This window comes from Macrobrachium nipponense, chromosome 11 (assembly GCF_015104395.2).
Source record: "Macrobrachium nipponense isolate FS-2020 chromosome 11, ASM1510439v2, whole genome shotgun sequence".
Taxonomy (NCBI): Eukaryota; Metazoa; Arthropoda; class Malacostraca; order Decapoda; family Palaemonidae; genus Macrobrachium; species Macrobrachium nipponense.
Genome location: NC_061087.1, coordinates 100,030,496 through 100,043,577, shown reverse-complemented (window position 1 = coordinate 100,043,577; position 13,082 = coordinate 100,030,496). Strand labels below are relative to the sequence as shown.

At 36.1% G+C, this 13,082-nt stretch overlaps 1 protein-coding gene across 2 annotated transcripts; it reads left to right on the top strand.

Moving 5' to 3' along the window:
* Nucleotides 1-11,370, top strand: LOC135207955 (asparagine--tRNA ligase, cytoplasmic-like). 2 transcript variants are annotated; one of them, XM_064239980.1, is made up of 10 exons: nucleotides 1-158; nucleotides 1,671-1,819; nucleotides 2,861-3,163; nucleotides 6,095-6,151; nucleotides 6,791-6,995; nucleotides 7,408-7,565; nucleotides 7,899-8,051; nucleotides 8,375-8,571; nucleotides 10,303-10,891; nucleotides 11,120-11,370. In XM_064239980.1, the coding sequence occupies exons 1-10, from the start codon at nucleotides 116-118 to the stop codon at nucleotides 11,249-11,251; spliced, it is 1,986 nt and encodes a 661-aa protein (XP_064096050.1). In that variant the 5' UTR covers nucleotides 1-115; the 3' UTR covers nucleotides 11,252-11,370. The 2 variants fall into 2 exon arrangements, with proteins under 2 accessions (XP_064096050.1, XP_064096058.1); XM_064239988.1 differs by lacking the exon at nucleotides 2,861-3,163 and having other exon boundaries at nucleotides 3-158.
* The last annotated feature ends 1,712 nt before the right edge of the window (nucleotides 11,371-13,082 follow it).

The window sequence follows — 13,082 nt, the reverse complement described above, 5'->3', positions numbered from 1 at the left end:
CCGGACGTGGAAGCCGAGGCTCAGTTCACCTGCGGAAGGCACAGTGCTAGTTTGCAAAGTTGAGTGACGTCTTCGTCGATTTTGTCGTCGCTTTCCGTCCTTTTACGTCGTGGGAATGGCAGATCAGGCTGCCGAAAGTGTAGCTGGGATGTCTTTAGGTAATTGACGTGAATATTTTTTAATTTTTGCTGTTTAAGATTATTACCTTGAAGGAATGTTTACTTGAACTTTTGACAGCCATGCGTGCGGTACTGAGGGATGGTAGGAGAGCTTAGTGTAGGGGGCATGACCGGCCTTAACCCATTTATTATTTGTTCTTCCCCTTACGTAAACAGTTGTAGTGGGACTTTGATTTAAATCAGGACTTTTATGGCAGGAGGGAAGCAGGAAACTATTATATTGCATAAAAGGGACCAAAATGCATAAGCCATTTACTAGTAGGTAGGCTAGATCAGCCGTACGGGAGAGAACTCCAGTTGTCACGTCTTAGCAATTTAAGCCTCTTTTAATTATTTTCAGTCTTGACATTTTTCATAAAAAAGTGTCATGTGGCCCTCTGTATGGATGCATCCTAGGCTCACTTTCCAAGTCCTAACCTCTTTTAGGGCGGCCATCTGGTCCTTGATTACGTGGGTGTAGGTAGGTACCTAGGTACTAGCCTAATCGGCATTTACCTGCTATGTATCTCTTATCTGTGGACCCTCTACCCCCTCCCCCCTTCCCCCTCCCCTCTTCACACACCATCTGGGATCTGCCCATTTGGTCACCATTTTTTTTTTTAACCTATTGATTGTTGCCATTTAGAAAAGAGGAAATGATTACCTAACCTAACCTGGGTCAGTGCTTCGGTCCCGGTCCGTTGGGTCCGTTGATACTGAAGGGTCTTGAATCCCCTTTCCCCCCAAACCCCCATATCTTAATGCGACTTATCGCATCTTATGCCTGAATCATGCAAGTGAAGTACACATGCTGTGATAACCGGAAAAGATATTAAGAGGTAGCTAAATCTGAAGGCTTACTTCCATGGCCAGGTTCTTGCCAGTGTTGAATGAAATATTTACTACCATGTTTTTGTATTTTGTTTCTTTTTGTTTATGACATTGAACATCTTTTGTACGTTTTTTACATTCATTGCCAAGAGGTTGGTGCAAATCATGGTACCCATTTTGCATGGAAATAGTGCCTCGGTAGTTACTGAACTACGTAGTAGGCTGTGTAGTTCATGTCATCCATTAAAACTTGGCTAGGCTAGGATGTGAGTTGTCTCTGGTATAAAATAGCAAGGATTTTGGGAGCCATTCAACTAATTTACCAATATGTAAAAATGTTGATTAAATACTTATGCAGGTATTATTGAATCTTGAGTCAAGTGTTGATATGAAATGGATTACAATTGCAAATTTTTTTGCTGGGAAATACTGTTATGGTTTTATGATTTTCTATTATGTTTTGAGTATGCCAAATAGATGATAGCACTCCATTAACTAGTTTTTTTTTTTCGTTATTGGTCAATCAACAAGTTTTGTGATTTTTTGGGCACATATCTGTTAATTTGAATAGCCTTCCATAATCTGAAAACCTACTCTTGGAAAACTACTAAAAAGCTAGGTTGCCAGATGTTATATCTTACTGTTGCTGGTTGCACCTTGCTTAATAAAATTTCTTTACAGGAGAAATTTACACATCAGAGAAGCATGGCTGTGACGAGTCGGGAACAGGAACCGAGGACAAACCATTCAAAACTGCTTTACAGGCAATGAGAAAGGCTGGCAAGGAACCGTTTCCCACAATTTATGTTGATGCCAAAGAGGGAGAGAAGGTGAGAAAGTTCTGTAATAAAGAATAATTATCCAATGTTGCTATTTGTCCTATGGAATACAAACCCTAGTATGTATTTATTTTGACACATCCTTCAGCTAAATCTGGTTATCTTGTTGAATCTTGGTAATAGGCTATGAGCAGGTGTGGGACCAGGGAACAGCCCACACATCACTGTCAATCCAACTTTGTCTTAGGCCAGCATCTAGACAAGATTTTTCTGTTTCTGGGTGCTTTTGTATTTCAACTTGGTTGTGTGGAATTTTACAACAAAACTACATAGTGTTTCCTGTTTACTAATACTGTTCTGGGTTCATTTACATACCCTAAGATGAAATTTTCTTACCAAGTAACTTGATTTTGCACTAGGGCTATTGATTTATATGCTACAGAAACTAGTGTTCAGTTATGAGTGAGTTTCACATAAGTGACTTACCAAACAATTACACTAGCTGTACGCTTTCTTACAGCTAGTGTAATTGTTTGGTAAGTATATGTGAAACCTTATTTTATCATTAATATATAATTTTCATAAGATTTTTATGCTGCCAAATAATTTGAGACAAAACCTCCCACCTAATGAACAAGTGCACTGAAATATGAGATTTTCAAATTAATTTTTATTTTTCCTAGTTCTACAAATTCTAGTATTTATGCTTAATTTCCACCTCCAACTGCCCTTTATTTATACTTCTATCCAATGAAAATTGGTGTTGAAAGCCAGGTGGTTGGGCAGTTCCCCAGCTTATCACCCAACTGCTTATATGGCTAACTGCTACGCTATGAGGTAGCAATGGCTACACCTGTTATTGTAGAAGGATTTTTGTAAATACTTGGGTTTGTATACCTAGAAAAATACAGATTGTTTATCTGTAGAATTCGGACAACAACATGAATATTATGAACTGTTATATGTATTTCTATTTCTTTGTGTGTGATGTTCCTGAAATGACTGTAATAGGTCTCCTAAACAATACTAGAGTTGGAAAGCCCCTAGGATGTATGATTTATTGTAGGTGTTAGCATCAATAATATATTCTAGGGAAGCAGAGAGACTGTGGGTACTGAAGTTACCGACCTGACGTCATGTCTCCAAGCTTTAGATCAACATTTGAGTGAAGTCAGTTATATCCTAGGGCACTCTCCCACGCAAGCAGACCAAGTGGCTCATAGTCACGTTGGTCAAGCGATAAGTTCCGTCAGTTCTTCCATTGCCTCTTCTCATCCACATTTTACGAGATGGTGCAGACATATAGAGAGTTTTGGATCTGGTGTTAAAGAATTTCCCAAAGTAGATTTGAGTGTCTTAGACCAGTTCAGCCTTCCAAATGACAGTTTATCTAAGGTGAATATGACTTGAAGTCTTGACTGGGTGTTTATATGTTGTATGGCTACTAGAATGTTATACCTTGCTTATAATTTTATACGGTTGTGGTTTGTCTAGTGGTTGCTGTTAATACCAAACCCATTTGCACTGCATGGGTCACTGTCCTGTGTGGAGAGTTAAAAGTTGGTGTCACACTATGCATTTTAGAGCAGCTGCCTTCAATCTAGAGGTACATTGGTTTTCGGTTGTTGTGAATTGGTTATCTTTTGTTCCTTTTTCTTTCGGTGGAAACAGAAATCTTCATTTCTGTTATTAGCAGAGACATATTTTGTCATAATGGGTAGTTTTTTATTTCAAAAGGCAAGGTGATGACCCAGTATAGTATATATTTGTTATCACTCACGACTTCTGTCCACAGTGATTTTATTAATGTTTATACACATTTATCTTCCTGATTTTGTTTGGTTTGAGTTTTCAAGGTAAATTTGAAACTAAAACTACAAACGTTCAGTGGTATAGTAGGAGCTGTTGAAGGCTTTTTCAGTTTTTCTGTATTCTACACTTATTTTATCACTTCTCTCAATAAGTTTACTTGGCCTAAATTTGCTGCCTAAATTGCAGAACCACCAGTTACGGTAGCTAGTGTGACATTAGCTTTCATCCTTTTTGAAGAAATTAGCTGACAGTGCATATAGTTGTTATTAATACAGTGTTTTTACTTTTGAAATAATGTACTCATACTGTAGTCATTTGCTTGCTTTATTCCCTTATTAAATAGCACTTTACTCACTTAGCTGTTATTGCATGCAGTGATACATATTAGGTTTTATATACTCATCAAACACTTGTATTGTAAGGTTATCAAGTTACTGATGGTATTTTTTATTCTAAATAGTACAGAGAGTGGGATGAAGTCGAATTTTTATCTCACATTTTTTTATTTATTTTACATATCTGCATTGTGCTTCAAATAAATCACAGTGTTGCACATACTTTTCTATATACAGTCAATATTTTACTTGTATCATCCAGTATTTTATTCATGTTTGTTGTTTTCTTGCTACTAAAGGCTCTGAAAAGTTCTAGGTGTATATCCATCCCCATTTTCCATGATTTTGTGCCTTCCTACAGGTGTTTGTCTTTCTAGTTCCATATTTACTGCTTTTTCACCAAATATTCTCCTTCCTTTCTCATAACATGTCCAAGCTTTGCTTTTCCAGTAACCATAGGTTTTGTTTTGTTTACATTGATTTTCAAATTCTCGCTTCTCCATTTTGTTCTTCCACCTATTGAACATTTTCACAACCTTTTCCTCAGATTCTACAGTTGAAACTGAACTTCCCAAGTTTCCATTTTCCTTACTCTTGTTGAACATCAAGGGATAAGTGCTGATCGTGGATGAGCACCAACATTTATCTCAGATTTTTCAGTTACAAATGCTACTATCCTCAATAGATCTAGTGGTAAAGTAATGCAATTTAAAGGATTTTTTTTTAATACCCTTTGCCTTCATAATGTCCATTAATTATGTCCTGGTACTCTCAGATGCCTGTTCAAGATTCTTTTCTGCTGGGTAGTAATTCCTCTGTAGTTGCCTCATTGTAAAGACTGTATCTGTTTTTGCCTCTGGGTGTGAAGACAATTGATAATTATCAGTGTGAACTACAATATTTTTCTCAGGCTTTCTTTCAATATTTTCATAGGTTGCTTGTGTAGTTCTTGCCCTATGTAATTTCCACATTTCAGTGCATCCTCATATCCTTTGTATATCCTTACTGTAAAACTCATTTCCCATTCTTTTGGTCCTGCCTTCTGATTTTGTAGGCTCATGGATGTCTGGCCCACGGGCTGCTGCTTCCAGGTCACTTGATATTTTGGCCCTTTTAACCTCCTCAGTTGATATGGTCTCCGTTGGTTCCTCTGTTGCCTATATTCCCCAGTACTGTATGTTCATTTTCTTTGTTCAGAAGCTATTAAAAGTACTGCTGCCATCATTCCAGTGTCTCTTCAACAGCTAATGGCTGAATAGTTAAAACCTGTGAATAATTGACACCTATAAAAATTCTTATATAACTGCCTTTTGATAGTTCAAGCATCAAAAACCCCCTCTAAAAATGCCTATAACTGCCTATTTTAATAGTTTTATCAAAAAAATATATTTAGTCATGAAAATCCAGTAATTGGTGAATATTTCTTTGAAATTCTGCAAATGGGCACATTTTTTATTTTCGAGAAAATGTATTTAGTCACAATACTATTATGAAAACAGTAATTAGTGAATATTTCTCTATGGAAATTCTGCAACTAGGCAAATTTTCTGTGAATAATGTGGATATGCATTCCACAGAAAAAGCAGCGAATAGTGAAGTCGTGAATCCTGAACCGCAAATGGGCAGGGGTCCACAGTACACTGGATACTTATGTATATTATACTTGAAATGTAAAAGCTTAAATCAACTTAAAATTGCAGTGAATGTGCATGCGTTGAAATATTTAGTGTTTTTCTTGTTTTTCTTTTAGTGAATGTTTGAAAGGGTTGGCCATCTTTGATTCCTTGGTGTCATTACCATAGTATAGTAAAAATGTATGAGTAATTTGATCAGTATTACATTCTAAATAATGAAGTTGGCTATACTGCTTTCCTGTGAATATGTTAGTTAGATCATTTTGCGTTAATCAAGTAGAAAACTGAATAGAACTTCATTATAAGTGAGGTCTCCTTTAAGACTAAAGTTCATAGTTTAATAGTTGTAGTATGATGCTTAGGTTAGCAAATTAAAATTGATGATTTCTTAGTTTGATTGCTGGTAAATATAAATACTTTAACTGTACTTGTTGAAATGATATATTGTAGTTCATTTTATAGTACTTGACTCTCCCAGTAAGGTCTATGATATGAAGTAACATGGGTTGAGTTTATTTCTAATATTAAATATTTATCCTTTCCAGAAATATGAGGTTATAGCAAAGAGCCAGCTCAAAAAGTTAACAAAACTTTGGAAAGATGTAAGTATATACGTATTAGGGTTTTGTATATTAATTTGTAAGTGTTAGGCATACTTCTCTCAACAAGAGCAGAGTTAAAGAATTTAAATTTTATGATAGTGTATGTTATTTAAGATTTGAAAAAAATACAAACTTCAGGTTGTAAAGAACTAAATTTAGTAAATGTGTTTGAAATTACTTAACTATGCTATTTTTAGATAGTACTTAAGACTAGCAGAACTCCTATGGGGTTTTTAAGAAAGGATAAGTTAATGGAAAATAAATATGTGGAAGAAAGGAAGGATAAGAATAAAGGTAATTTAGGAAATAGAAAGTGCAATAAGGGGAAAATGGATTGATCCCAGTTACTTCCCTTGCATTTTGTACAGGGAAGTTTGAAATATAATATCAATCAGAAAATGAATCCTACTCATATGGAACCAACCCAGAGGGGCCATTGACTTGAGATTCAAGCTTTGTAAGAATATTGTGCTCACTTGAAAGAGGAATTCAGCAAGTAAATGAAAGAGTTTGATGGCCTGAATTACTGTCAAAGACAGTTCAACTTGAATTTCAGGTCTGGTGTTTCATTAACTAATTCTACTACACTGGAGTGTAAACACGTCCTTTAAACTAAGAAGTATAATTTGTATATTTCAGGAAAACCGTAAAATGGAAGCAAGATTACAAAAAGAAAAGGAAGATGCAGAGAACAGAGCAAAGCTTCTTGAAGAAGCAAGAAAGGTAACCATATCAGAGGATCCAAGCTTGCCACCAGCAAAATGTATCAAGATTTGCCAAGGCAAAGAATTCCGCAACCAGCGAGTGAAAATCTATGGCTGGGTCCACAGATTGCGAAGGCAGGGTTAGTACTGCATGGTAGTTTTTTATTAGAACAGTAATTAAATGGTAATGATTGGAGGTTCTCTTCCTACAAGGAAGCAGTGGTATCAGTGTACATACCTCTCATGGTAGTACACTGTTAGGCTTTCTTAAGGTTCTTTGCAGCGTCCTTTTGGTCTCCAGGTTGATTCGTAGCCCCTATATTCCTTTTACTATACACCTTAATTTGTATTTTCTTCTCACTTTCCACACTCTCCTAACAGTTGTTTCAACATTATTTTTAGCACTGAATGACCTCATATAGGTTCCAGCACTTGGCATTTGGTCGTAATTATATATTAAAATTACAATATGATTTATATTACAAATGCACATACATCATTCTTTGTTCTGTCAGCTTCATATGAATGTGTATTTGGTTTTTATTTATGCAGGTAAAAACATAATGTTTTTAGTGCTCCGGGATGGAACTGGATACTTACAGACTGTGTTGAGTGACAAACTGTGTCAGACATATGAGGCAGTGATTCTGAACACCGAAAGTACTGTTTTGCTCTATGGCACCTTACAAGAGGTTCCAGAAGGGAAAGAGGTGAGCTTTTAGTCTTTTGTTGTTTTCAGTTATGTCGTTGGTCTTGACTGTGATAAAGGCCATCAAGTTCAATAAAATATTATGTAAACATTGGCTATTTCATGCTTCATTTGTTTTGACTGTTATAGTATAGTCTGGCTAATGTAAGTTTTGTGGATGCTTTAAGAAGCAAGTTTTCTTTGAAATGAATGAGAAAAATTCAGTAATGAGATCTGAAAGCATGAAGTGTAGCACTTATGTGTTAACGTTTCATAAAATTGTTGGGGAGTATATAAATTTTTTTTCATTGTATAGTCTCAAAGATTTTCCATAACTGGTATGAATCTTCCAAAGGCACCTGGTGGTCATGAAATGCAAGTAGATTACTGGCAGTTGATTGGAGAGTCACCAGCTGGAGGAGCTGAAGCCGAAATTAACAAACTCTCCAACCCTGATGTTCAGCTTGACAAAAGGCATCTTATGATCCGTGGAGAAAACTGCTCTAAGGTAAGTGGAAAGTGGGTCTTGTATAAGCAGTTGTAATTGCTGAAAAGGTAATTATTCTGTTATAGAGGTGGCTTGGTTGCCGTGAATGAGGAAAGGAAGACTGCCTTTAATTTGCATAAGACTTCAGTTATCCAGTCTTGTCCATAGGAGGGAGTATTTGCCAGATGTGTACAAGAAAATGTTATGGATACTTAATGAAATTAGCAATTTACAAATTGTACAAGTTAATGAAAATTTCAAAACTGTATATAGGCTAATATGACTGTAGTCTTCATTGCTTAAAAAGAGTTTTGTTTTTCATTTAATTTCTTCTGATTTACCAGGTTCTTAGATTGCGATCCATCTTGATGAAGGCCTTTGTGGACCACTACTTTGACAGAGGGTATGAATGGATATCTCCACCTACAATGGTTCAGACTCAGTGTGAGGGTGGGTCTACTCTTTTCGATTTTAGCTTCTTCGGAGAGAAGGCCTATCTTACACAGTCAAGTCAACTCTACTTGGAAACATGCCTTCCAAGGTAATTCATTGTTTTAAGGACCATCTCTTGTCAATAGATTTTGTTTTGGTTGATCTGAAAAGATGAAAGAATGTTGTACAGATGCTCCTTTACCTACAAACGAGTTACATTCTGAATGGCTGTTCGTAAGTTTTTTTTTTTCCCGTAAGGTTTTTTTTTCGTAAGTTTTTTTTTTTTTTTTTTTTTTTTTTTTTTTTTTTTTTTTTTTTTTAAGGTTCAACTTTGTATATGCAAAGTTGATATGTGCAGCATTATGTTTTTTCAAACTAAAACCCAATACTATTACTGTTACTGTATTTTATTAATACTATTTGTTTTTCATACTAAAACCCTTCAGTCATCTAAAAGGCTTTTAACCTTTTCCTGAATTTGCATGAGGCTAAGCGTTACAGACCTTGGTCTCTAGTGTTCCAGATACCTAGAAGTTTTCCCATTTCTTCTACCACCCTCCCCCTTCTCTTTCTTGTAATTGTTGACTGCATTGGTGCAGCACTTCTCACATGCTCCATAATTTTGTCTTTGTTCCTCAAAACTGTGCCGGTGGTCAAGTGATTTTATAATGGTGTGCTATGTCAACCATTTTTTCACCACTTTCTAACTTTATTATAGCCACCTTAGTTTCCATTGCGATGGTTTGCTGCTTTTCAACACTTCCACTTTCCTCAGTGGCCTTGTGCTTGCTATTAACCATGAAATATCAATGGATGCGGTAAATATTTCACAATAAAAACACACGATTGAATATCCGCACGGGGGAAGGAATCTTAGCACTAGCATAGGTACAAAGAAGTTGGGATACATAGTGGCACCAGCTAAGGTGCTCTCCAGCCTGGTTAGCGGTAGATTGTATCTGAGTCAAGGCAGGCCCTCACAACAAAATTTGGACTTGCCAGTTGTGCTCCTGAGAGTTCTGAACAAAAATTGAATTTACGAGCATAGATGTCTGTATCTTTGCAAGTTCGTAAGTAGAGGAGTGTATGTATTTAGTTTTTTTTTTTTTATATATATATGAAGTTATTAATGAAGGTTAAATCGATAATCCTTGAATATTTAGTGCTAGTAGTAATGATGTGCATTTCTTGATTTCTTTTTTGGTTTTTCTAGTCTGCCTCTATAACATGTTGTGGTAAATGTTTATTTTTCTGATCACAAGATGGGTTTGAAAGACTGGTCACTTCAATAGTAAATAAGTGTTCTAGCATAGCGTTGTTGCTTTAGGTCAACAAATATAGGCCCAAACCCTTTCCCTTGAGCAAATAAAACTTTGCAAATTAATCTTCCAAAGTTTATATAGTAATAACTTTACTACTGAATACACATCAGTAGGGTTCTCACACTTAATTTGATGTGATTTTGTTCTACATTGCCTTGAGATATTTGATCAATTATGAAGGTCTTTATTTTGGAAGTCACATTTTTCAAGAATTCAAAGATTGAAGCACATGCTAAAGGTATACATGTAAAAGACTTCAGATTTGTATACTCTATTTTGTTAATAAGTAAATTATCTTAAAAAATGGCCATATTTAATAGGATTTCTTTGTACCGAAAGTGAAAACTAGCATGTCATTAAGAACCACTGTTAATGTCAGTTTTTTCATCTCAAACACTACATAGTTTAGGTTAAGTGAACAAGCTTAACTTATGTGCAAGGATATAAAAAGCTCATCCTTATACATTAATATTAAAGTACTAGAGAAGTGAGGTTATATTGGTACCATTTCTTTACAGCTTTGGAGACGTCTTCTGCATTGAACAGTCTTATAGAGCTGAACAGAGCCGAACCCGACGCCATCTCGCATCTTATACGCACGTTGAAGCAGAATGTCCGTTTATAACATTTGATGATCTTTTGGACAGAATTGAAGATTTAGTTTGTGATGTTGTTGAAAGAGTGCTGAAACATCCTCAGGGAGCCCAACTGATGAAGGATTTACACCCTGAGTTTGTTAAGCCAGAAAGGCCCTTTTTACGTATGCCATATGCAGATGCCATTAAGTACTTGAAAGAACACAACATTACCAAAGATGATGGCACTTTATACGAATATGGAGAAGACATCCCTGAAATGCCAGAAAGAAAAATGACTGATCAGATTGGTAGACCTATATTATTAAACAGGTTCCCATCGGGTATAAAAGCATTTTACATGGCCAGATGTCAGGATGACAAGTCCCTCACTGAGTCAGTTGACTTGCTAATGCCAGGTGTTGGTGAAATTGTGGGTGGGTCCATGAGGATGTACGACTACGATGAGTTGATGACTGCATACAAAGAAAATGAGCTTGATCCCAAGCCATATTACTGGTACACTGATCAGGTAGGGTTTATAGTAGTCTGATGATGTATAGATACTGATGATAATGCTTACTTAATGTAGAATGGGATACATTGTAACATTTTTTGAAGTACGAATGTATTTTGAAATATTTTAGTGCCTTCAGTTTGTTTGTTTAATTAGTATTTATAGATATTTTTCAACTCTGGTCCAAACTTCATTTCAATTTTATGCAATATTCTAAAACTCCATTTTTTTTTGTTTCTTTAGCGTCTGTATGGAACCTGCCCCCATGGTGGTTATGGTCTGGGTTTGGAGCGATTCTTATGTTGGTTGGCCAACCGTTATCACATCAGGGAAGCAACGCTGTACCCAAGATTTGTTGGACGTTGTACACCTTAAATTTACACTATTAATTTTATACAACTGAATAAGCAGGAAAATTTGACCTATGTTTGTATTTCTTGACTTTTTCGATATGCCATGTGCTCCATGAGTTACATTAAAAAAGCTTAACCTTATTTGTGTATTAGGAGTGTAGTTATTTTCTAAGAAGGTGAATTTGAGCCAAAGAAGGTGGCAAGGAAGCAGGGAAACCTCTCACAGGGGACTTCTGAGGAGGAGTCTTATAATAGACTGAATTGCAGTAGAAAATGACAAAAGGCAAAGACGCTTACTTCCCTCTCATAACAGTGACAACCTCATCCAAAGAGTTTCACTTTTAGATTGCAGGAGTTAGTGTTGCTCAACAAGTGAGAACCTGATAAGGCATCTGTGGAGATCTTTGGTATACAAGATTTGTAAAGTCTTGAATTAGCGAAACCGCTAATCAGTGGTCCAGTTCACACACTACACGTCTTCTGTGGATGGAAACCTCTGTTTCCTCTGTACGAAGGACTAAATCATAAATGCTATTACAAAAGGTTGCTTTCCTACACACCAGCTGTTTCTTTTCCCCTTTCATCATGTATCTAAACTACCTCAGTCTTGAAAATGTCAGCCCCTTTTTTTTCCAACCTTTGGGCACATACTCTCTCATTTCCACATTCATAATAAGATATTCCCATCATATTCTGGCCATGAATCATGACATTCTATGGTTACACATTTTCAAAATCTCCTCCATTTTCGTTGTCATTGTTCATGCAGCTACCGTTAAATATTTTCTGTCTGCTGATGAGATGATTTTATATTAGTGCAATTATCTCAGTTGGCATCTACTCTCTTGGAGGTATATCAAACCACCACATGGTCTCTTTCTGGATTGTAATGATTTATTTTGCTACTTCTTTCTCTCCTTTTCCCCTCTTTGTGATTTTAAACTTAATAATTCATTTCTGCTGTCAACACAAGGTCATCTGCCTGAAGTAGCTCCCCTTTTCTGCATTCTTCTGTGGTTTCATCCATTACTGTTATAAAAACAACCAAAGGCTCAGTGCTGATTATTGGCACCCACATTTGTATCGAATTCTTCAGATACAGCTATCTCTTGTTTTGACTCTAGATCTCATGTAATGGTAGATTAAAATCATTAGCTTAATGAATCTGTGATAACTTTTGCCTTTGAATGTAAGTTCTAATAAAAAACACCTAAAGAACTGCAGGCACGGAAATACAGCTTTCCATTGTGTATTGAATAACAAATTTTTCCGAGAAAAACAAGCACCGAGGAATGGTTACGTATCACAAAAGCAATAAAGTATAACAACGCATCAGTGGGGAGTTAATAGTAACCTTGAATTAAGGAGACACTAATTAAAAAGTCACTGATCAGAAAACGAATACTGGAACAATAGTACATTACAGTAACCTGTTGCTAACCAAAAGAGTAACACAACAAAACTTAGACCTAAGTTTTGTCACTGACCAATAAAGGACGAATGTGAACAGAATATGGGAAATCGAAGGCAACTTGTTTCTTTAAAACGGACATCAAAAGACAGCTGTTATGTCAAATCTATTCCAGTTACTACAATTTGGTGACAGGAATCCCTGACTTCTTAGTTAAAGATAAGCCCAAAATTAGAACATGGTTAATCACTGAACACAATAACTATGTTGATCATACTTTGCTAGTAATACCACCAGCCTGTAATTGGAAAATGATTGACACATCACACGTTAAAAAGACTAGTCCTTTGTGCATGGGAGGATGATGGCTTGTTAATGAAGCAAGCATGTTCTGGTCTTGCACAGTAAGGTCTGTTGTCTTTCAAGAATTACTGGTAGTAAG